This window comes from Bicyclus anynana, chromosome 7 (assembly GCF_947172395.1).
Source record: "Bicyclus anynana chromosome 7, ilBicAnyn1.1, whole genome shotgun sequence".
Classification (NCBI taxonomy): Eukaryota; Metazoa; Arthropoda; class Insecta; order Lepidoptera; family Nymphalidae; genus Bicyclus; species Bicyclus anynana.
Genome location: NC_069089.1, coordinates 4,151,009 through 4,177,705, shown reverse-complemented (window position 1 = coordinate 4,177,705; position 26,697 = coordinate 4,151,009). Strand labels below are relative to the sequence as shown.

The 26,697-nt window shown below is 37.2% G+C and overlaps 2 protein-coding genes across 3 annotated transcripts in view; one reads left to right on the top strand and one right to left on the bottom strand.

The window, feature by feature from the left end:
* Window positions 1-26,697, top strand: part of LOC112052312 (calcium uniporter protein, mitochondrial) — a 181,870-nt gene that overhangs the window by 88,147 nt on the left and 67,026 nt on the right. The window lies entirely within an intron of this gene.
* LOC128198285 (protein javelin) overlaps window positions 1-26,697 on the bottom strand; it is a 138,101-nt gene that overhangs the window by 78,527 nt on the left and 32,877 nt on the right. Inside the window, exon 2 of one of the 2 annotated variants that reach the window (XM_052882698.1) lies at window positions 9,368-9,433. The exons of the other annotated variant lie outside the window; for it this stretch is intronic. Within the exon in view, the coding sequence (XP_052738658.1) occupies window positions 9,368-9,433 (66 nt within the window). The remainder of the gene's footprint in view (window positions 1-9,367; window positions 9,434-26,697) is intronic. 2 annotated transcript variants of the gene reach the window in all.

The window sequence follows — 26,697 nt, the reverse complement described above, 5'->3', positions numbered from 1 at the left end:
CGTCACCGGACATGACAGGAAATTGACGAAGTCTGCCCCAGACTCTTAGCCGATTGCTAGTTATCAGCGGGTGGTTCATATGAATACTAATATTTTTTACCGATTTAAAAAAAGGAGGAGGTTCTCAATTTGACCCGTATTTTTTATAATGTTTGTTACCTCATAACTTCGTCATAATGCTACCGTGTTCCCAAAAAAATTTGATAAAAAAATACAACCGACTTCAAAAACATAAAACGTACCAACTAAACTAAAAAACGAAAAATAACATCATATTATATAGGTATATATAGGTTAGCTAATTACGTAATAACTTGAAACAGAAGATCCCTTAATTACAGACAATAAGGTATCGAATCAGATAAATTTTAATATCTCAAAATCTATTTGTTACAGCTCGGTTATAGCCGTAATATCGGCAATGCCCGTTGGCTATTTTACCGATAAGTTATCTGCCCGCAAACGATTGTGAGTTACACGTATTGTCTTGGAACTCTATCATATAGTGAACATACAGTACGTGATGTTGTGTGAAATTGGTAACTCGGCAGAATTCGGTAGCATAACCTGCGAAGTATTAAGTAGGTAGGTACTCGTATGTGCACTGGTTGTTCCACTGATTATCAGAGTAGCAGACTCCCGCGAATTCGTTCACCCTTAGACAACGGCCCTGTCACAAAATCCGTTCTTAGCGGACGTCTATTTACTATAAAATACCTCCCTGTCAAATTTTTTTCTACGTCGAGCGATTTTAGACCTTTCGCTTTTATACAGGATGTCCCGTTATTAATGGATAAAACGCAAATATTAGAAATATTAGATAGACGCGGGGCGTCGGCTAGTTTAAAATAATCTTTTTAACACTAAAATAGAACCGACTTCAAAGAAGTCGGTATTTCAGTTATTTTGATTTTAACACAAATTACTAAACCGATTTTCATGAAAATTAAATGGGACCAATATGGAAGAAGATTCTAACAAACAAAAAATTTATTTTCAAAATTGGTTAATAATTGACGAAGTTACGAGGTAAGAAACATAACAAAAAACATGTGCATCGAATTGAGAATCTCCTCCTTTTTTGAAGTCGGTTAGTAAAGAAAGAGAAATATATTTTGGCCGTGGCTAGTTACCACCCTACCGACAAAGACGTACCGCCTAGCGATTTAGCGTTCCAGTACGATGTGGAGAAACCGAAAGGGGTGTGGGTTTTCGTCCTCCTCCTATCAAGTAAGCCCGCTGACATCTTAGATTGCATCGTTACTTGCCACTGTAAACAATACAAAAAAAAAGAAAAATATATCTTATGCATAGTTTCGAGATTGACTTAATAATGATTCTTCATCCAGCAAAATTCCTCAGACGCTATGAAAGTTTATCAAAGTCGAACAAAATGTTATCTTTATTTGACAAAGCCGGAGGACTGACGACAATATTAAGTTTACGACTCTAATCCATCCGCCCTACTGTTTCCTTGAATCCAATAAAATTTCCAATGAAATTCGTCCTAAATCCTGCTTCGTTTTATAGTAGGTACGACCGGAAACCAATCATAGAAATTGCCATAGAAGTTGAAATTGCAAAAGCAAGTGGATTTATTGTGTTCTATTCGTTTACTTTGTAAACGTGTTTGCTTTCGACACTAGCTTCACTAGCTTATTTTCTTTGAGATCAAATCAAAAGACAGATTGATAAAATAACTAGTTACCGACGGTTCATCTAGTACGAAAATAAAATGAAAAAAACTGCCACGAGTAGTGTAATGCCACGTAAGCTCCCGTGCCTACAGCGCTAACGGCTTGACAGCCGATAAAACTGATCGTGTGTTGGTCGCGATCGGCATGATGTCATGCATATTAATAGGGCTTACTTCTGTGCTAATAATTGAGCTCAAGACTTCCGGTTGTATAAATAAGTATACTACTTCATCAAAATTACTGATATCAAGAAAAATACACACATGTACGTATCGTTTGAAAAACAGCAAACAGCTTTCACCTTGCTTCTCTTCTTCAAGAGAGCCGTGATAGCCCAGTGGATATGACCTCTGCCTCCGATTCCGGAGGATGTGGGTTCGAATCCGGTCCGGGGTATGCACCTTCAACTTTTCAGTTGTGTGCTTTGTAAGAAATTAAATATCACGTGTCTCAAACGGTGGCGGAAAAACATTGTGAGGAAATTTTAGAATTTAAACTATCGTGAGTGTTATTCATATTAATTGATTATGAAACACGGCTAAAACTCACGTGATATTACGTCGGAGTATGCCCGACTAGTTTCGAACCCATACGGGGCCCTTAGTCATGAGCTGGTTCTTGCATCGCACTAGTCGGGCATACTCCGACGTAATATCACGTGAGTTTTAGCCGTGTTTTATAATCAATTAATATTGTGAGGAAACCTGCATACCAGTGAATTTTCTTAATTATCTGCGTGTGTGAAGTCTGCAATCCGCATTGGGGCAGCGTGGAGGACTATTGGCCTAATCCATTTTTTTCTGAGAGGAGACTCGAGCTCAGCAGTGAGGCGAATATGGTTTGATAATGATGACCTTGCTTTTATTTACAAAATACAGTTTATTTATGCAACAAAAACAGAGTTCCGCAAAGCATATAAGACTATTTTGCCTCTTTATATTATTTGAATTAACTTGAAATTCTGTTAGCCCGTTCTTGCTTCGAATAAGAAACGAAATTGTTAACTATGTGAATTTTATTCTCAATGTTTCCGTAATAAATTCTTCGGAGGCACGATTTTAATTAAAATCCCTCCGTGATAATATTTGTACAAAATTTGTTTTATACCGTGATTTTTTTAAAGAATTCCTCGTTAATTCGTCTTAAAGTAAAAAGCTCGTAAAGGGTTTAATAAATCCTTTGATAATAATTATTTACCTTGTGAAACTTGATTATTATTTTGTTTTATCCTGAAGTTATCGCCTGACCGATTATGTAATACAAAAATATCTGATGTTTTCAAGCCCGCCAATTGTATCGAAGCCTAAATTCAAATCTCGTCTAAATAAAGTGAGATCTGATCGTTCAGTCGATTTAGATATTATCTAAACAACCCTATTTTTTAAACATACATATAATGGTGGACCCTACACTACCCTGGTACAACGTTTAGGCAACAGAACGTCCCCTCGCGGTCATCATCATCATCATCATTAAAAGCCGATGGACGTACACTGCTGGAGACAGGCCTCTTGCATGGACATCCAAACAAAACGGTCTAGAGCCAACGCGACTACCTGCAACCCGCTTGATGTCCTCGATCCACCTAGTGGGAGTCGCCATTCCAGCACCTTGGGACCCCAACTTTCATAGGCTCTTCGAGCTATGTGCCCTGTTCATTGCCACTACAGCTTCGTGATTCACTGAGCTATGTCAGTGGCTTTGGTTCTTCTGCGGATTCCTCATTTCTGATATGATCTCGCTGCATATCTCTCTCTATCGCCCGCTGAGTGATTTTAAACGTTCTTATGAGGGTCTCGTGGTGCATGCCTTTAAATCTACGCCCAACAAAGGTTTTAAGCCTCATTTTTAGGTTATTACATCTGAGCCATCTTTATCATTACAACCAGCAGACGCCCCGCGGTGTTCCCGTTTCTGTTGCTATACCTTATATACGGGGATAAAATATAACCTATCTTACTCGGTGAAGATGTAGCTCTCTGTTGCCAAAAAAAAATCGTTTGAGTAGAACCAAAGATTACCCCCTCCAACCTCATAAAACTTTTCCTCTTATTAGTAAAGATAAAACTGCTAAGTCCTTTCATGACACGGACACTTTTTTGAAAATGTCTAAATACGCGTTATTTCGTTCTAGTCAGCTGAATAATGATACCATTACAGTGAAGCGAAGGTTGTAAGGCAGATAAATTTCCAGTAACATCAGAATAGGCTATTATCAATAATAATTGGCGTCTCACGATCGGTTTTCGTGACCGGAAAATCTCAATCTGTTGTCATGTTCTCATATGCTGCCGACGACAGTCTGTCGTGTGTTGTCATGTGACGGAGACAATATGTGATTACGATAGGTATATTATCAAGTTTCAAGGATTAGAGTGATTTCAGACTAGCGTATTTTTTTGCGCGTATATGCACGGACTCGCGTAAGCGGGTATATTTCGGCGTGTTTGCTGAACCGGTGGTATCGTGTCAGTATCAACATAACATATACGAGCTTAGAAGCGCGTCAACGCTCGTATGAGTTGAGCGTACTTGCTACATGCGCTTCCGAAGACGAGCTCATACGCGCGTATAAAACGCTAGTCTGAAACCGCTCTTATAGAACATCTAAGACCGGCGCTACGTATACGTAGTTCAAATCACTGTCAGTGTTATTTGAAGCTATGTCTGGTACTGGACTTTGAATCTTTAGGTTCAAAGAAATGTTCTTTGCAGAGCAGTGTTGGTTTTGTGCCGGCGTTACACATAGCTTCAAATATTTAAACACTGAATTACTTGTACATATGTATTCTGTCATGAAGGTATATCTAGCATGGGATTTTAAATCTTTGTTCATGTAAATGCACAAAGAAATACGTGTAGCTATGTCTGGTACAGACTCTGGACTTTGAATCTTTGTTCAAATAAGTGCACAAAGAAATGCACTTTGTAGAGCAGTGTAGGTTTTTATGCCGGCGTTACACTTAGCTTCAAACACTTGAACACTGAATGAAGCTATGTCTGGCACGGGACAATGCACAATGATATTTAACTTAGGCGCTACACATAGTAAAAACCAACACTTCGAACAATTGAACACTTCGATGAAGCTTTGTCTGGTACAATACTTTGAATATTTTGCAGAAAGAAATGCCCTTTGCCGAGAAGTGTCAATTTTATGCCGGCGCTACGCATTACTTCATACATTTGAATTGAGTGAATCAGTGAGTCTGGCACGGAACTTTGAATTTTTGTTCAAACATATCCGCAAAGAAATGGAAAATTATGATTCCGATGCAAAAGTAATAATGTAATAGATAAACGGAGCACGTGAATTTGTTGGAATATACCCAACTATTTTCAATATTTTTCAAGACACTCACTTCACGCAGAAATTAGTTACTAAATCCTCAAACGATAAACTTGTCTGTGTTCTAGAAACAATGTTACCTACAGCATAAACAATGTAAAGCCAGCAGAAAGACATTAGTTAAGAAAACTACGGTAAACACCCTATATATAGTGATTACGTCATAATTAACAAAGACTTAGCGCAATCCAAAACATATCTAAACTGAAGTAAATATAAGGTTCAATTTTGACTGAAAAATGGCAGTTAGTATCTCCTTAAACTGTTCCCTGGCGTGTCAACTTTGTAAGCACGTCGTTTGTTACTTTGCAAGGCTCTATTATCTTAGATAAATATGTCATTGCAAAGTTCTTTCGTGTTAGAAGATCACAAAGTAACTATAATTTACTGTTAAATGAAACAGGATATTGAAAAATTCATACTAATATTATAAATGCGAAAGAAAGTTTGTCTGTCTGTGACTTTTTCAAGGCTAAACGGCAGAACCGATTTGGATGAAATTTGGTATAGAGCAGAACATAGGCTACTTTTTATTTCGCAAAAATCCATAGTTCTTGCAAAAAATCCACGCGAACGGAGTCACGATCTTCCGCTAGTCTTAAAAAAGTATGTCCAGTCTAGTCCAGTCATCTTATTTATTTATATTGCAAGAAGCAGATTATTCTAGTTTGAAGGGACATTTGACACCACCTAACCATAGGTAGAAGACGCCGGGCGTCGCGTTATAATACCTATAGGATGTCCTTTTGTTCTACGAAGTTTTGCTTTAATATAAGCGATGGTGACTCCACGTGGTGAATCCACTTAATAGTTGCCCATCTGTGATCTGTATATTCCGTCACCACACTAACTTGTTGCTGAAAGTTCTTAAAGTCGAAGTCGAACGATATGTATAAAACATTTGGCTGGTGGGAGGCTTCGGCCGTGGCTAGTTACTAACCTACCGGCAAAGACATACGATGTCGTGTAGAAACCGAAAGGGAGTTTCAACCTCCTCCTAACAAGTCAGCCCGCTTTCATCTTAGATTGTATCATCACTTACCATCAGCTGAGATTGTAGTCATGGGCTAACTTGTAAAAAATAATTGAAAGAAACATCTATTAGTACAATATTTTGTATTTTGTTCTTTACATTCTACTGCTTTTTTAATAAATCGTGATGGAAAATGTGGCGACTCGATGGCGACAGTTAACCCTACTCGCTTAATCGTATTTGACTCGACGCAGCGAGCGAGGAAAATTATCATACTTAGATATAATATCAAAGGACCTTTAGATAACGTCCCTTTACTCTATTAAATCAAAGATTTTCCGTTGAATTTTCCGTTGTGTTGGATTTTTAATGTCTATGAACCCTTTTTAGTTAACGCTGGCATAACAATCACTATATAAGTCAAAGTATTATTAAATATATGAACTTATTTTAGTCAGTTTTATGGAAAAATAAAAATACATAAATAACTTCACTTTAATGATAGCTGAAGCGCCGTTAACAGAAACTTCGTAACGCTGTGTAATGAAGTTTTATACATAAACTTTAAAAACATCGAAGAAGAAGTTTTTGCTGGCAATTTATCATAAATAATGTATTTATTAGCTTTTACTCCTTAAGAATCAATTTTTATATAAGCCGCTGATCTGAAAACTTGAGGAGTGAAATTTGTTTTGCGTTACCAAAAATCGTTGTTTTTCTGGCCAACGACCCCTTTCTCAACTTTCACTTTTGAGTATTTATTTTATTGTACAACTTGAGGAGTAAAATCATGTCCGTTAAAAATAAAATATAGATAAGAATATCCTTTTAATTTATTTATTAATTTTTAATTGTCCCCTTGATATGTGTAATGTTTGTAGTGTGATCACAGAAACAACATTGGGTAACACGTAATAAGATCTCCGTGTGGCATGTTAATTCTTTTTCTACAATCGCTAACGCATCGAAAATGCGAGCATAATCTAAGGGATAGCAAAATCTATGGGATTGATCCGATCGGTAACTGGATCACGTGACCTGTGACCGTGACCGTAACGAATGCCATTCCCATACATTTTGTTATTTTCGAAAGGTTAGCGTTTGTAGAAACAGAATCTACGCGCCACATAGCTACAGGCCCTGCTCTGTCAATACAATACAGAGGGCCTAGTGGCAGTTTGATACTGTTACCGTCACGTAACGTAAACGCGAATTTCTAAGGAATTGAAACAGCGCCATCTAGTGGCACTACTGCACAACTGTTTTAATTCCATATAAATTTGCGTAAACGTCAACGTGATAATGATGACGTAACAGTATGAAAATATTGAAAACTCCCACTAGGCTCACAGTTCAATACGCGATCTACTGCAGTCATACCCTTCTTTCAAATCGCAACACAGTAATGGCGCGTGGCGGTAAAAGTAAGTGCTTCCCCTGACGAGCTCGCACTTACAAACTCTCTACTGATGATAAACTATCTCCGTATAGATATAATTATGTAAGTTTTTTCATTGCAGTTGAGTTCCATCGAGAGCATTCCGGTATGATGGTGTTAAATAGACTGTAGCGTTCTATTAGTGCTTTCCATCGACAGATCCAATTATCACTTACTGCTCAGAATATATAGATTGTAATACGTAGTGATCATGTGATAATATTTAATGTCTCGTTCGTCCCCGTTTTAGGCTTCAGCTTCGTATTCTTAGATTCGAGTCCTGGGTCAGATTGGTGTGGTGTGTCTACTCTCAAAATTCTGACACTGTGTCGTTTAATATATAATGTTGTGGTGTTTTGTGTCCTTTAAAGTGATAAAGTGCGATTTCTACTTGTAATGACAAGCACAATATTCTTATGGGAGTTACATTGTTTAAGTAAGTGTATTAATCACTAGCGACAGCCCACGACTTGGTCCGCGTGGAATTCTGCTTTTCACGAATTCCGCGGGAATATTTTCCCGGGATGATGTTAATCTAGAGTAAAATCTATTTCCATTCCAAATTTCAGTCAAATTGCTTCAGTAGGTGCAGCGTACAGGAGGAACAAACATACTTACACACATAAACTTTTGCCTTTATAATATTAGTGATAAGAATTTAAAGAAATTAGATCAACCCAAAAGTACAGATGATGACCAATAAAAAATCCATCTAAGGTTAGGTTAACCGTCTTTTCGTTATGTTAATTAGTACCTATTATACAGTTATAGTTAATAGTTAATATTTTAACCTTTTTATATGTCGATACCTAAAAACATGTTATTGAACGTTAGGTAAAATGCATTTAAATTAAATTTAATAATTTCACCTAAAGCTGTCTGTAGGGAGATGATAAAGCTGGCGCGATGTGCGATGTTTTTCATTTAATATTTCACCGTGGATAAATGTCCGGTGGGCGGACATTAATTTTCATACAAATGGATGTCCCAGGTTACGCCGGCAGAGCAAACTTTGTGCATAAATGTTAAACAGCAATTTTACTAGTCATTTTTCTTGATGAATTCAATTGTATGTCTAAACTTAATACTATAAAGATGTAATTGTTTGTAATTTTTTTATTTAAAGACAGAAAATTATGAAAAATGAATTTATTTCAACATTATGAGCTAACTTTGTGCATAAATGTTAATCAGCAATTTTACTAGTCATTTTTCTTGGTGAAATTGATTGTATGTCTAAACTTAATATTATAAAGATGTAACTGTTTTTTTACTTTTTTTATTTTAAGAATGGAAGAAAATAAAAGAAAAATAATTTTTTTTTAACATTACGCTACACATCAGAATATCTCCAATAATTTCAAGACAATACCCTGCACTAGGGTATGGCATAACCTAGAAAATGTCTCCAACTGAGCATAATGTTAATTGACCTATGTCATGCAGCGCTTATTTTGAGGTGATATAACTCGACTGATTTTGAAAAACCTTTTAAATTTGAAAGGCTAAACATCAGCGAATAACATAGGCTATAGCCGAAATAAAGTAAATTTTTTTTTAATAAATAAAGAAAAAATATATACAGTGGGGCGTCGGCTAGTTGCTCTATACAAATAATTGTAAATATAATAAAATGCAGACTGTTTATTCAGAACTGAAAATGTTCTGTAGCTTATATGCCAGTCAAGTTTGTATGCGTTGCTTTATAGCTGTGAGTTTGTGGGTTCGACATACCAGATCTTCCAAGTTTACATCTTAAACTGCATCGTCACTTAACATCGTATCATCTTTTGAGATCGCAGTCTTCTCTAGCTTCAGTAGGTACAGTCGTCTATAAAACTTGGCACAGAAACAGCACTTTGCATTTGGTCATTACCATCTTAGTACAAACTAATTATGTTTACTATTACCTATTAGCTTTGCACAAATGCGAGATCATGTAGAGCAGCCACGCTCGTTCGAAATGATACTTGTACCTGAAATGAAAATTAAGAAATAAATTGTGTTGCCTTTATGCTAGCCACTTACTATGCGATAAGTCCACATGCCTGCAGCGCTAACGGCTTGATAGCCGATAAGACTGACCGTGTGTTGGTCGCGATATACATGACATCATACCGTTCGCACCATCAGTTTTACACTAGCTTACTTGATCGTCAGTGGCTGACATCACGTGTTTATCTATATCTATATTCTATATATATATCTATATATATATATATAAAAATGAATTGCTGTTCGTTAGTCTTGCTAAAACTCGAGAACGGCTGAGCGGATTTATCTCATCTTGGTCTAGAAATGTTCGTGGAGGTATAGAGAAGGTCTAAAAGGTGAGAAAAACTAGAATAATTGCCGGGAAAACCATAAAAACAGCCGTTTTCTATTTCTCATACAAATGTTTAAGAGTCAAGCAGAAGAAGTAGGGGAAGGGAGGGGTAGGGTTAGAGTAGGGATAGAGAAGAAGTGCACATAAGTCAAAGCGAAGTTTGACCGGGTCCGCTAGTAAGAAATAAACCAAAATAACTTAAAATAAATATGCTCGTAAATATTAACAACTCGCGGAATGCCACATCAGCTGGCTTATTCACTTATATGATTTATATTAACAATCTCTTAAAATAATCATTAAATCAACTAGTAAATGTTATCTACCTACTGTGTGATATCCACGAAAGGTTGTCAGTATGCACCGGATGACATTTGTTACATAGAATCTCAATTTCAAATATGTAAACTAACATACGTCCAAGTTAGTGAATTAGCCTGCAGTCCACGCATCTCCAACGAGATATTGGGTATTATACTCGTAGATTTTCTACTTTTAGGAGATGGTTTTATTTTGTTGTACCTAGTTGTATTTAAAATGCGTTTGTACTTATATGAAACTGAAGGAGCGTGAGAAGAAAAGAAGTGAAAACTTTTATAATTTAGTGGTAGAGTGGTTTCTAGGTAGTGGATTTTCGGTTAAACTCCACTAGTTTCGGCAGCACGCACTTTCCTCTGTCGTCGTCATCAACCCATATTCGGCTCACTGCTGAGCTCGAGTCTCCTGTCAGAATGAGAGGGGTAAGGCCAGTAGTCCACCACGCTGGCCCAATGCGGATTGGCAGACTTCACACACGCAGAGAATGAAGATAATTCTCTGGAATGCAGGTTTCCTCACGATGTTTTCCTTCACCGATTGAGACACGTGATATTTAATTTCTTAAAATGCACACAACTGTATAGTTGGAGGTGCATGCCCCGGACGGGATTCGAACCCACACTCTCCGGAATCGGAGGCAGAGGTCATATCCACTGGGCTATCACGGTGATTTTCCTCTGTAGCACTCTAAATAATTTAGGAAAGCGTTTCTGCTGTGCTGGCGGTCAATCAGTTTACACACACAAACGAAAGTAAAGTATTTCGAGTTTTACAAGGCAATGAACTCATTTCTAAAAGTTGAAGCTATAAACCAACATGCAAATGATAATTTCCATTTGAAATAATATTTTCACTTATCCAAAGTACCCCATTGCGTTTTATTAGGCAGTAAATCAAGTGGTACACTGAACGTCTTTCAGCGTTCATAAAGCGTGAAGCTATTTGGTGAACTAAAACATCACTATTTATTAACTTTTTAGTGGGCACGAAGACCTGCACTCTCTATATTCGACTTTTTTTGTTATTCTGCGTCATGGCAATCTGCTTTTAAGCAAGCCACTTTTCTGCCTGATGGTATTATCTTGGATTACTTTTTTTCTTTATACATTTGTACATTTGGTTTAAATTTTCTATCAGCGACTCCCTCTTCGGCTGGTTAAACGAATCTCTTCTTTGGGTCAGGGATGCTGTGTGTCTGTACCCGAGCGAAACAAAGTCCACCCTCACAACTCAGAGCCCGCACTATCTCATTTGCATGGACTGAAAGTTTCTCCTGATACCTCAGGCTGCACTGGGTTATTTCTTCACAAACAGATCGTATGCCGATATCGAAGTACTTATTGCTGATATATAGTTATGCTAAACATTTTGTATATTATATACTCGACTGGCGAAGAAAAGATAGGTGTTTTTCGAGTGTATTGTACCTATATCGTGATTATAGCGATTATTCATATATATAACAAATTTTCAGCACACTCAACCTACAACAAAAATATTTTAATGTCATTTAGATTCGTAGTTCTTTCTCGTAACAAACATTTCAAGAACATCGCTTTAAGCGACACTTTTATTTAAATGCCTTACGCAAAATTAGTGGGATTTTATGTCCTGGAGGATCAACCGTTGTACTATATGTTTACTTTTGATTCTTTTATTTAAATTTAATTTTTTATTATAATTTTATCTTGTTTGTGACAGATCACATGGTCGGTTTTTGAAAACTTTATTACTTTTCCATACAATATACAATGATTTCTTGTTCTGTGAATAAAATATTTATTAGGTCTGTCAATGTTTTACTCCTTAAAAACTAAACCTCCCAAAATTTTTCCTTTTAGGTTACTAAGAAAAAAGAAACGTATTTGACTTTTGAAACTAGTCTTGCTATTTTTTGTTTGTGTTGGAAAAGTTTAAAATGCCAGCTCGTAGAGTGTTTGCAGAAAACTTTGGAGCGTCAAGACGAAATAAATTCATACTGGGAAAGAGAACATTCGGCGTTAACATAAATCTCTTTCTATACTTATTGAAAACGAAAAGTTGATGAGAATTACTTATTTTCGTTCTCTGAATGCTAAACAGGACACAAATTGAATCATTTTAAATACATTAATTTGTTCTGATTCTAATGGAATTTGTTCCCATTGAATATTTGCAAAAAAATATTTAACTTGCTTTAGGCTGAGACCGCATTACGATTTTTTTCAGCAAGCAATTAATCGCTATAACCGCGAAACCGCGATTAAAAATCTTGAAACGACCCGCAGTTTCAACTTCACTATTGGTCGACAATATGTATATTTCTCTTCACGAGATATATCGTTGAAGTTAGGCCTACAGATGTTAGCATACTTTTGTTAAAAAGTAAAAGCTTGGTTTATTTTAAAAATAATATCAGATTCCCCGCGGTTTCTCTAGCGTAGTTCATTTGCGTCTGAAAACGGGCATAAAATATAGCATATGTTATTTGGTAAAGATGTTGATATTTAAAATGGTGAAATATTTTTTTTAATCAATCGAGTAGTTTACGAGTTAATTAAAAATATCAACTTATATCAATGTATTCATATATCTTTATAATATTGGTTAAAATGTACGCATTCGAAACTCTCGATGTTTGTCTTAGAAGCAATGTTTCGACTTAATATATTCGCGACATTTGTAGCATCCATAGTGATTAGTTAGTTGATTGATTGCCAACGGTAGTTTATTTAACAAAGTAGCTAATTGTTGATTAACTCGAAACGTTAATAGACAATTAGCGACTTTATAGCTTTAATTCGGACACAGTCCATTTACCAAACTGTCGAGTGAGATGCGTAATTGGTTTCTAAACAATAATTGACACGACGTCTACAAATAAATGTCGTTTCATTTTACATTTGCGACTGATCAATTAAATATTAGTAAGTTTACCTAGTGGCAGTGTGATTATTATGAGCCGTGATAGCCCAGTGGCCTCTTGCCTCCGATTCCGGAGGGTGTGAGTTCGAATCCGGTTCGGGGCATGCACCTCCAACTTTTCAGTTGTGAGGGTTCACCTCAGAACTCTGTTGGGCACTTTTCAGACAAAACAGTGTTTGTAATTATGACTGACTTTAGTTATTATAGTGTAGAGAATTATAACAAGATTAATGACGATTGTTCGTCGTTTAATGGTAGGCGTCCACATATCCGCATCGTACGGATCGCGCGAATTTACATTGCATCCGATACGTGGACGCCTACCATAATCGTTCTTAGTGAATTTTAACTTTGATAGTTATGGCAACGCGCTAACAGAGATACAGTGTTTAGGGTTCTGTACCCCAAAATGAATAAAAACTTATTTTTTATAGGATTCTTTTGTTGTACGTCTGTCTGTCGGTTGAATCAGGCCTACCAAAGGCAATTCAAAAAATATACATTCCTTATGTTACTCGAGCTATAAAACTACGATTAGTCTAAGACTAGTCTATATGCGCATTAAGCTAGGTACATACTAGTAAGGTTACAATCTGCATCATTAAGATCGTGGAAATAGTGCATTTGCATTGCATTTCATTAATCTACATATGAAGTGCAGATTTAACTTGAAATTCATTTGAATATATTATTTAGCTCTAAAGAATATTTTTATATTTCAAACGGAATATAACTTTTCACGTATTATACTCGTATTTCTATATTTATTCATTCCTCAAAGAGGCGTTGAAACTCGTAACAGTTCGAGCCGTCATACAAACTGAATGGAACTTTCCATACAAATGTTTGGTGCATTTGTATGAAAGATTCACACATTCGCATGTTTCTTGGCTCTACAATTTTTCTCGAATGGATCGTTCGGGGATAGATTTTTAACGGATATCGCTGGATAAGCGTGAATAGTAACAAAATCGTGAAAGATTTTCCGTCAATGTATCGTATCATGTAATTGCATTAAGACCATGATACCATTTGGATTTTAATCAAAACCTAAACGTATCTATCGGAATGACAATTGGATGGCACAGTTACGTAATTACCTATCTACACTAATGTTATAAAAATAAATGATTTGATTTGTGTGTGTGTGTGTTGTTTGTATGTTTTGAATAGGCTCTGGAACCACTAAACTGATTTGATTTGACACTAAAATTCTTTTCATTTCTCATACTCGGAAAGTAGTGTTGTTTTGATCTGAGTATTGGGTGGAAAATGCTCCCTCCCTACACAGGGAGGGAATAACTCACATAAATTATTTCCCACCTAAGGGCCGGAATGAACTTTAAAAATAGAACTGCTGTCATTAGCTGTGAAGAGTTTTATGTTTTTTTTTAATTTGTCCCCAACTAAATTAGGGGACAGGCAAAGATCGTTGACCATACATAGCTATAGTCCGAGTAGGAATTTCGACTTTCCACCCTCGGTTAACAGTCTACTATTCACTGTTGGGAAGCTACACTGTCCCCGAGTTCTACATATACCTACAGTGTTATATTTTATACCCATATTCCTACTACGGCGAGAACCACGTGGATGAAATCGCGCGGCATCTGCTAGTTGTTTTATGTCTCCGTTAAATTGTAAAATCCGTTAGTTTATAATCTCACTCGCGATATTGTAATCTGTCGTTTATTGTGAACTGAACATACTGATTACAATAAAACGTGTTATTTTTCGGTATATTATAATCTATCGAAGTGATACCGTTCATACATAAGGTAATTTCATACATGTACAATGAATGGGTATTAGCCGACAAGACTCGTATTAATACAAATGGTATCATCCCGCACTGGTGCGTACGTTGTTTCATTAATGTGTGACGCGGTGCTTGACTTTAAGTGATATTGTTTGCGTAATCGTGTCGGACTGGGGACGATGTGACGACGATATTGCCGAGGTTACAGAATAATTATGTCAAAATTTAAATTGATATTTTTTTCCAAAAGAAGTACCTATTGTCCGTTTTGAAAAAAAAAGACTGAACTTATGTAATATTGTTTGGGTAATCGTGTCGGAATCGTGTGAGGACGTAATAGCCCAATGGGTTTGACCTCTGCCTCCGTTTCCGCAGGGTGTGGGTTCGAATCCGGTCCGGAGCATGCACCTCCCACTTTTCAGTTGTGTGCATTTTAAGAAATTAAACATCACGTGTCTCAAATGGTGAAGGAAAATCTACCTGAATACCAGAGAATTTTCATAATTTTCTGAAATCTGCTAATCCGCATTGGGCCAGCGTGGTGGACTATTGGCCTAACCCCTCTCATTCTGAGAGGATACTCGTGCTCAACAGTGGACCGAAGTTGGGTTGCTAATGATGAATGATTACTTTAAGATCGGTTGTACAGTTAAGAGCCAGTCTACATTTTCCTGTCCGAAATTGGGATTTTTCAAGCGCCTATACGAATTTAAGAATGTTTTTACACTAGGGTATGGAAAGTACCTAAGAGTAGATTAGTATTTCAAGTTGATTAATCAATAAAAAAAATCTAATACTTGATTATTCTTTAAAAAAAAATGTGTCCCTTGGACAACCTGTGAGTAACAAAAAAAGTTTTCTAAAAGGGTTCCTAATTTACGAGTCATTTTTATCTTGAATACATATTAAAGAGAACCGACCCTGAGGTAGAATTTGACGATGGGATCGTTTTATGGGAGGGTCCTGTGGTAAAATACATTCCCTGTAAAATTGTTGCCATTTTGTGATTTTACTCGTAATATTATTTTTACTGAAAGTGCCTTTTATGGGGTTCTCTATGGAATGGTTATTTTTTGTAGATGTGCTCCATAAAGCAAGTGCAGTACCGGTCTTTAGAAATCATTTGCATCTGAGTAAGTTACAACTCAGAAGCAAATAAATTAAACTTCGTCACCTGAGTTCGCAAACCAGACTTAGAATAGAGTGGTGGATCTAAGCTCCAAATCTCCTTTCCTTAAATTAAAGAGCCGGTGGAAAACATGGACTCGTTCGGATTGGATATTACTCCAGGACCACGATCTTCAGAAATGAAGAAACGAATCCAGTGAGAGACAAAGGTAAACCTCTATCTATAGCACTACCCTGCCATTTAATGGTGAAGGGAACCTTTTTTTTTATCACAGCACAGTTAAGGATTCAAATGTCGGGCATAATTTAACTAGAAGCCGTACCACTTCTACCATTCTACCAGCATTCTGTTCAGAAATGAAGGACGAACTGCCGAAAGACATACATAGAAATGAGCTATGGTAATGAATGAAACCTATTATATTTTAATAGCCCAGCCAATTGCTCGAATATTACGTGTTTTAAACGGTGTAGGAAAACATCGCGAGGAAACCTGCATACCAGAGAATTTTCTTAATTCTCTGCGTGTGTGAAGTCTGCCAATCCGCATTGGGCCAGCGTGGTAGACTATTGGCCTAACCCCTCTCATTCTAAGAGGAGACTCGAGCTCAGCAGTGAGTCGAATATGGGTTGATTTTTAGCCGAACAACTACAGTTCGTTTCATGCAGAATAGTGCGGGTGACAGTTCGTTTCACTTTTGAAAGTTTGCCGCGATTCTTGATAATGTTCACCGTACCCATGCTATCTGAAAAACACTTTAAGTCAGCGTGAACGTTTTACGAAATGCTAACACCGAGTTACTATAATTGTTATCAACCCGGTGGCGGCACGTAGCGCGCAATCTGCTTACGACACGATCCGAAGTGCCGTTCAATTATGTAAATTTCGTATACGAGTATTGCCGTACGATTGCAGTGGCAGGGAAATTTGAATATCTATCTGCACATTTTACAATACACGCCACCTTTTATTTTCATTGTTCAATGGTATGGTAACTTAATCAGAGAAGCTTGGAAAATTTCATTTTGTCTGCCTTTGTTATTAAACAAAAAAAAAACCTTGGCTGAGTTTGTTGTGGGCTCTTCTCGGACCAAGGCGCCTCGTAACTTTAGTTTTAAGTTTTCGGCTATTATTACCACCATTATTAAATTAATTATGTCATAATCTTGACCTTTCAAAAGTGCTTGTAAACTAAGCCTAATTGAAATAAATGAATTTTGACTTATTTTCTTTATGATGGTATAGTGGGCTCCTTAATGGGACCGCAGCGGCGACTTTGGGGGTTTTGGGCGAGTGCAGAAGCATCTCCTTATGGGGCCCAAAGTTGCATGTCTGCCGGTCTGTCGGTCAAGAATATTTATTTCGTGAATGCGTAGAGATATCAAGCTGGGATAAAAACCAAGTAGGTGTATGGTTTTTATTGAAAGAAAGAAAGAAAATTATTTTATTTGGACACACACACATAATAAACAAAAGACAACAAATACTTAAAAAAAAGAAAGAAATTTTAAAAACATAGTAAACTAATAATTTAAAGATATTAAACTAATAATTAAATAAATCCAAAAAATATGTGTGTGGTACCAAAATGGTCACCACTCAGCATGTGCTACGCTAGTGATGGATGCACCAGCGCAGCGCTGGTCTTCAGTGGAGCCATGTGGTGCTGGTATTGCAGCTCGTTACCTCTACGTCTCTTCTTATTGTACGATACGCAGGTCCTTACAGTCCCTTGAAGATGTGAAAATATAAAAACTTTTAAGTTAACGTAAAAAAGATGTGGCTGCTGCAAAAAACGTATATTTTAACACTCTCATGAGAATAAAAATTTATTAGAGTACTTCCCGTTGACTTAGAACCACATTTGTCAACTAATATATCTTATACTGTAAGAAGGTACCTACATAGGTAAAAAATACAACACGTTATGTATTTTTTTTAAGTATCAAATACCTGTAATATAAATTTGTACGGAACCCTCGGTGGGTGAGTCTTACGCGTAATAAAGATAGAACATGGAGGTGAAAAAAAATACGATTCCGACTTCCGATTCTAATCGTGTCACCTCTTCAGTGCAAGTGACTTGCAAAGGACGTGGAATCGTGCCAAGAATAAGAAAATAGGCAAAGATTTTTCGTCGAGTGTAGGTATTAAATCCCAATAATGAGTATAATTTAGTGTCTTCTGTTTTAAACGACTTTGGCTACTTTCAGTCTTAATTATTACTAATTACTGTGTGCATTTGTACTAAAACAACAATCTATATCTCAATAGCTCAGTAATGGGGTCGGACTCATCACAAAGAGGTGGTAGATCGATCCCCGGCCGCTAGTCTATTGTCGTACTCACCCCTAACACAGTTTTTTCCGACTAGTTGGAAGGTTTTGCCGGCCTCCGTGGCGCAGTGGTATGCGCGGTGGATTTACAAAACGGAGGTCCTCGGTTCGATCCCCGGCTAGGCCGATTGAGATTTTCTTAATTGTTCCAGGTCTGGCTGGTAAGAGACTTCGGCCGTGGCTAGTTACCACCCTACCGGCAAAGAAGTACCGCCAAGCGATTTAGCGTTCCGGTACGATGACTTGTAGAAATCGAAAGGGGTGTGGATCCCTTTTTTTTATTGTTTACAAGTTAGCCCTTGACTACAATCTCACCTGATGGTAAGTGTAGATGCAGTCTAAGATGGAAGCGGGCTAACTTGTTAGGAGGAGGATGAAAATCCACACTCCTATCGGTTTCTACACGACATCGTACCGGAACGCTAAATCGCTTGGCGGTACGTCTTTGCCGGTAGGGTGGTAACTAGCCACGGCCGAAGCCTCCCACCAGCCAAAAACACAAATCCAAATATCACAAATCGCACCAGCTTTCTGAAAGATGCATCAAGATATTCGTAACATTAATATCTTCCGATACAATGTAAATTCTCTTATTAAATGATTATGAAACACGGCTAAAACTCACGTGATATTACGTCGGAGTAAATTCTCTTCTGTAGGTATCTCAATAGATCCAACTTAGTCATTGTTACTGTACCGCCTTGCCGGCTAGTCAACAGAATAAACGCTTTTACTCGATAAAAAGGTTTTGTATGAAAGTCTTTAAGAATTCAGCTCGGGAAGTGCAGCTCTTGAGCGTTGTGACTTGCAAAAGATATGAAGACGTGTCACGGGTGAGGGGACGGTAGAACGGCAAAGAATTTTCTCCTTCCCCGCTGGTATTAAGTTTTAATACGGGGTAGTATTCGTAACTTTTACTTTGAAAACTTTACTTACAACTTAAGTTGGAGTACGGTGTGACAATAGCTTAATGAACTTCATTGTCAAAGTCAAATTCAAAGTTTATTTATTTCAATTAGGCTTAGTTAACAAGGACTTTTGAAACGTCAGGTAATAATATTACAAGATAGTGGTGATAATAATTAGTCAAAAACTTACTTAAAATTAAAGTCACGAGTGTTCCAAAGGCGCTTTGGTCCAAGAAGTACTTACAACAAACTCAGCCAGGGTTATGTAAAAGTAAGTTAAATGTATTAAGTGTTTTAATCTTTCTGACATTATCCCACGTTGAGTGAGTGGTATTACAATAACAGATCCTCTTCGATTTACTTTTATCATACGTCTCTTACACACATTTCTTACACACTTCTGCTGCTAGTTACCACCGTAACGACAAAGGCAGTACCGCCAGGCATTACAAGTCATACAAACGTGTCTATACTGATCCAGATCGTACGGATTGCATCGAACGGATTTTATCTATCGTAAAATCAAAAATCCGTTTGATGCTATACGTACGATGCGGATCTGCAGACGCCTACCACAAGCGTTCGTATGATGCCGCATTGAAAGCGTCAGAGGTTTGAATAAACGTATCTCTTCCAAGTAATGGAAGGCGTCCACTAATCCGCATCGTATTAAAATCCGTTTGATGCGATGCTTAATTCCGCCATGGCATTTTCATTTATTGAAGTCGGTTAAAAAGGCTTAAAATTCAAGAAAAAATAACAGATAACACGTAAATAAATTGACGAAAGTAATTAAACCTGAAAAACGTGAAGTGCAAATAACGCCTCGTACTGTTACGGATATTAACTCAAACAATACGAGTATGCCGGGCATTGACCCGGCAGGCCCAGTGCAGCCAATTCGTTTATTTGATTTAAATATTAAAATTGGATTTTTTTATTTAGGTATAACGGAGTGCATCATGGCACTGGATGGATTTTGGCGCAGTTTGAATACATTGGTAATAATAGACATGTCCTGGATTCGATTTTCAGCTCGATTTAGTTGCTTTTTTTATTCTTTACAAGTTAGCCCTTGACAATGATCTCACCTGATGAGTGATAATGCAATTTAAGATGGACGCGGGCTAACTTGTTAGTTTCGGTTTCTACACGACATCGTACTAGACGCGGGCTAACTTGTTAGTTTCGGTTTTTACACGATATCATACCGGAACGCTAAAAGCCTTTAGGGTGGTAACTAGCCACGGCCGCAGCCTCCCACCAGCTAGACCTGGACCAATTAGGGAAACTTCAATCGGGCTATGGGAATCGTACCTAGGACCTTCGTCTTGTAAATCTGCCGCACATACCACTGCACACGGAGGCCATGAAAAATATTAAGAAGTAGTAAATCCAGCCACCCCACAGGCAAAGACGTCCATGCCGGTACGAAGGCACATAAAATCTAGTCTGGGCTAGTCTGGCTGGTGGGAGGCTTCGGCCGTGGCTAGTTACCACCCTACCGGCAAAGACGTACCGCCAAGCGATTTAGCGTTCCGGTACGATGCCGTGTAGAAACCGAAAGGGGTGTGGATTTCATCCTCCTCCTAACAAATTAGCCCGCTTCCATCTTAGACTGCATCATCACTTATCATCAGGTGAGATTGTAGTCAAGGGCTAACTTGTAAAGAATAAAAAAAAAAAAATGTCTTCATATGGTTAAAGGGAACGATGTTACCTACATGTGCTACATGTCTCTTCAAACTAATAATAGTTTGTATGTTTGTATATTATATCGTATATCAATATGAGCGTGGCTTGTATGACAATATTAGTCGGGAAGTAATATAGAACTAATATAAACCGTTGTCTGGTTGTCCGGGCAACAGGCGCCGGTTTTATTAAGTTTGAGCGACACGGGGCGTGGGTAGAACCACTAACCCTGAACCTTGTGTTTACTTCGTTGTTTACCATTTTTATCGTAATACTATAGGTAAGATTTGATTTTTGTTTATTTTGCGAATAGGCTCCGAAACGTCTGATCTTTTTTGCGGGATGGAATGCTACATTGTCAGTGAGTAACATAGGCTATATTTTATCCAAGTATTCCCACGGGAGTAGCTATGCGGGTGAAACCGCAAGGGGTTGTTATCTAGTAAACATTAAACGAGAACCTAGGTACATAAAATTGTACCTTATTCAATATATTTATCCACTTTTATTATCTGGCCTTTGGGGATGTTTGTTTCCCAGAGCACAGTTGGTGCTAGAAATAATATATTATACGTTTAATTCGCTTGGAAAAGAGGATTTTGGTCCAGTCTAGATATCATACCCAAGGCTTGTATATATGTTTGCAAATAGTAACTAAATACTACTTTACACTATAGTTACCTACTGTTATTTCTTTGCGCGGTGGATTTGCAAGACGGAGATCCTGGGTTCAATCCCGGCTGGGCCGATTGAGATTTTCTTAATTGGTCAGGTCTGGCAGGTGGGAGGCGTCGGCCGTGGCTAGTGGCCGTGGTAGACCACTCTACCGGCAAAGACCAAGCGATTTAACGTTCCTGTACGATGTTTTGTAAAGACTGAAAGGGGTGTTGATTTCATCATTGATTGTTGATCAACAAGTTAGTCCGCTTCCATCTTAGATTGCATCATCACTTACCATCAGGTCAGATTGTAGCCAAAGGGTAACTTGTAGAGAATTAAAAAAATCTATAATTTGAGGTAGTTTTCAAATAACCGATCCTTTGCGAATAACCTTGGAATTTTTTCAAAAAGACTAGCTATTTGATAATCCCTACGACAAATACGATTGTTAGCTCCTGTATATCAAAAAATCTATGAAGTTTGTTGGCACATATTCTTAACAATGTGAACGCTCAAAGCAATTGTGTGTGCAATTTAAGCCCATTCATTTCACCTCCGATCCATTTGATAAGCAATCCAGTTAGCCTGCAAATTGGTCACGCGATGTTGTAGGAAAGCAAAATCTTAAGTTCAAAGTTGATCACACATCGCTATTTTAGACATTATAGAACAAGAGCTTCTGACAGCCAGATCTCCCTCATTTTATAAAAGCTGAAAGATTTTCACACCATTTTTCAGTGACGTCGTTATCAACCCATATTCGGCTCACTGCTGAGCTCGAGTCTCCTCTTAGAATGAGAGGGGTTAGGCCAATAGTCCACCACGCCAATACGGATTGGCAGACTTGATACACTTAGAGAATTAAAAAAAATCTTTGGTATGCAGGTTTCCTCACGATGTTTTCCTTCACCGTTTGAGACACGTGATATTTAATTTCTTAAAATGCACACAACTAAAAAGTTCTAGACGCATGCCCCGGACCGGATTCGAACCTATGCCTAAATGCTGCTGCTTTGTTGACGTCATTTATTGCTACTCATACTGCACTGTGTGTGTATGAATGGTACATTGTTTAAAAAGGAAATAATATAATTAATCTGTCTATGTATAAAAATCTTGTGTAACTTCCAGTAACGGTCGGCCATTTTTTTAAATCGGTCCGATTTTAAAGATTCTTTCACCAAAGGGAAGATACATTATCGAGCGAGTAACAAGGACTTCACATTTCAACCCCGTATTCCCACGGGAATGATAACTACTCGGGTCAAACCTCGGAGGTGTATAAATAAATGGCAAACAGTATCAGTGGCGAAGGAAGGAATTTAGATGAAGGTAAGCCGTCCCAAAGAAAAGGAAATTCGTATAGCGTGATACGAACTCTGGTTTCTCATATATCTAGATACAGTACAACAATGGATATGCATGGCATTTTTAAAGGTAACCCGGTGGGAATCGGCTTGCAACTCTTCGCCGCTGGTGTGTATATCGTTGTTCTGTTAAGCACTTAGCTCGCGTGCAGCGCACGGCTTGTTGATTCTCAAACGCAAACTCAACGGCACGTGCTATTGCTACTTTACTTTATTTGCGATATTTCAAAACACTAAACGAAAACAGTTTAGAAAATATCGTTCAGTTTTTATAGTTACTCGCTGGGTGGATTTATAATGTGCTTACTTTGCAAAATTGGTATAATTATATTCATTTAAGAAACTATAATTTAACTTAACTTCTAGTAATTTTACTATTATCCAAAACTCAAATCTTCAAAAATAAAAAAAACTTACTCTACTGACAAAGATGTATTATAATACATGTATTAAAATATAATACATGTATTTAAATATAATACATGTATTTAAATATATGTATATATACTATCAAATATTAAAAAAGTTTAACAGACTTCATAAAACACAAAGATGTTACTACACTTAAATCCTTATCTACCTACTGATATATGTCTTACGATGTTGTTTTTTCGATGTTTGGTGTAGTAGGTCTTAGGTTCGTAAGTAGGTAAGTTCAAAATCGTGTTATTTAGAAGTCCTTAAGAGAGGCAGGAGTGGACTTTCATTCGCTGATAATGATGAGAGAGCCGTGATAGCCTAGTGCCTCCGATTCCGGGTTCGAATCCGATCCGGGGTATGCACCTCCAACTTTTCAGTTGTGTGCATTTTAAAAAATTAAATATCACGTGTCTCAAACGGTGAAGGAAAACATCGAGAGGAAACCTGCATACCTGAGAATTTTCTTAAGTCTCTACTTGTGTGTAGTTGCCAATCCGTATTGAGCCAGCGTGGTGGACTATTTGCCTAACCCCTCCCATTCTGAGAGGAGATTCGAGCTCAGCAGTGAGCCAAATATGGGGTTGATAATGATGATTATGAGGGCGTATTTTATAAAGCCTGTTCAAATTAAAGAAATAGATGATTTTTTTATGACACTGTTTCGTTGCAAGTATTGAACGTAAAATTTCATGTGGATACAAAGTTCAGTAAACTGGAGCTTGTTTTGAAAGCTTAGGCTGCTTCAGTTTGCTTTCAAAACAAATTTTAAAAGTAAACCGTAAGCCGAGAGGGGATTACGAGTTATGTTGTGTTCTTCGAATAAGTTAGTAGGTAAACATTTTCAAAGCCGTGAAATGAAAGCTTTTTGCCGAATATTTTTCTAATGAAAATATAGAAGCTAAGGTGGAAGCTTCTGTCATGGCTAATTGGCTAGTCACCACATTACTAGCAAAGACGTATTTACAAGATGTATGTTTGTTTAATATTTGTTAAGTGACGATACAAGTTATGACGGTGGCACACTATCGTAAATTTTTCTTTGCCTTGCGCATTTTTATTCTATTTTCTGTTTTTTGCAGTCACAGTCCAAATATTTTGCGTATTTTTTTTTTTTGTTTTTAGAAGTGGAAAGTTTTTTACAGCAGACAAATAATCTTTCAAAGGCCTTACTGAATTATTTTCTATTATGTTACCCAAATATTTTGCGTATATTTCCGCAAAAGTACATTTTGAAAATTTCAGTTTTAAGCCTTCCTTTAGTATTGCCTCAAGTAACTTAGATATATGTAATATATGTTCTCCAAAAGTTTTAGAATAGTATATTTTTCCTAAAATTTTCATTGATGCTCCATTCCCATTGGCCGTAGCACCATGATCAACAAATAGTCTATCTAACAAAAAAATAACAATTTTCCAATTCGATCCATTATTCTTAATAACTTAAGATAAATAGCGTTCAAACACAAAAAAAACAAAACTTGCAGAAAACTCTAGCTTTATGATAATTTTAGTGATAATTTTTAGCTCTATATCCAAATTAAAAACCTTTTGAAGAGCATGTAGATTTGTAAATAAATGAGTAGTACATTTGTGTACGGTTTTAAAGCAAAGCCTGGCTCACCTTCAACCTTTTTGTCAATAAGTCGTATGTTCCAGCTGTATACTTAATGAGAGGAATCCCGCGCTAACGACGTTGTGCGGTTTCTGGTGACGCGGATTTCATTCGAATGCTTTAGGTATGTTTTGGATTATGCAGCCAAGTTTCTAGAGGGTATATACGAAAGATAGCAGTAGTGCATCGGTGCATCGTACTGGAACGATATATCGCTTCGTTGTACGTCATTGTCGGTAGGGTGATAACTTCTCTTCTTGGTCGCATTCTTCATTGCTGAAGGTCGTGTCCGCACTGCAGTCCCTTCGATGCGTTGTTAACAATTCGCCTCCACACAGTCCGGTCCTCAGCTTTTCTAATGGCTGTTGTTACAGGAATCCAGTGAGTGACTTAACCTGGTCAGACCAGCGGATAGGTGATCGGCCGCGTGGTCGTTTCCCTTCCACCTTGCCCATCATTATTACTTTATCCAAGTTATCGGTAAGGCGACGGGCTATATGGCCAAAGTAACTCAAAATCATCTGATAACTAGTCTCAGCCTAATGCCTACCACTAGTCCAGATCAGAGTGAATTTAGAAATTATAAAATCCTAAATTAGACAGAGCTAGGAATCGAACTTGGGATCTCTCTATTGAGAACCGTAGCTACCATTTGTAACAGAGAGGTGTTCTACGCCGCTATGCTATTAAGACCTTCAAGCAGTATGGTTATTACGGGCACTTGATGCATAGTACCTACCCATGTCTTTGACCGAAAGCCTGCGATAGTCAGATATGCCTCTTTTATAAATGCTGAAAGTTCGTCAGCCTATACTCTCACCATAGATAAGTCATCGTCATCATCATCATATCAGCCTGATCCTGAGCCGCCTGCATCCAGCGAATGCCTTCGACTCTTTTGATGTGATGATTGACCAACACAACACTGCGCTTTAGTTTACTTTTGCGTTTGGTGCGGGGTCGACATTCCAAAACCTTGCAACCTCAATGGAAGTTGGGGTCTATAAGTACTGCTAGCCAATTATGATGTCTGTACTATGGTGGCCTTGGAAAGGAAGGCAGGTATCAGAATGGTTTCAAGGGTCCAGATCTTTTTTCATTAATAATTGAGAAAATAAACGTCGTGAAGCATACATTTACTTATATCTTTATAGTGTTACAATGTCTTTCTTTTTAAGGTCTGCAATAATATCGAGTGAAAACCCCATTAAGAAATTTTACTGCATTTTATATTGCATGCGGATTGCGGTCCAAAGAGTAGCAGATTGCTTCAATAATATAGCTAATGCCTTTCCTCGGTAAAAACGTTTAAAAGCAATGCGGTTGTCGTTGGTCCATTGAAAAGTGCAGACTTGAATAGAGTCTATTCCAATACCACTAAGTCTATAGAATTGAAGGAATTTAATACGTATTGTTTATGCATTTATTCAAATTCTTTTGAATCATGAAGGAATTTAATACGTATTGTTTATGCATTTATTCAAATTCTATTGAATCATGAAGGAATTTAATACGTATTGTTTATGCATTTATTCAAATTCTATTGAATCATGAAGGAATTTAATACGTATTGTTTATGCATTTATTCAAATTCTTTTGAATCATGAAGGAATTTAATACGTATTGTTTATGCATTTATTCAAATTCTTTTGAATCATGAAGGAATTTAATACGTATTGTTTATGCATTTATTCAAATTCTTTTGAATCATGAAGGAATTTAATACGTATTGTTTATGCATTTAATCAAATTCTTTTGAATCATGAAGGAATTTAATACGTATTGTTTATGCATTTATTCAAATTC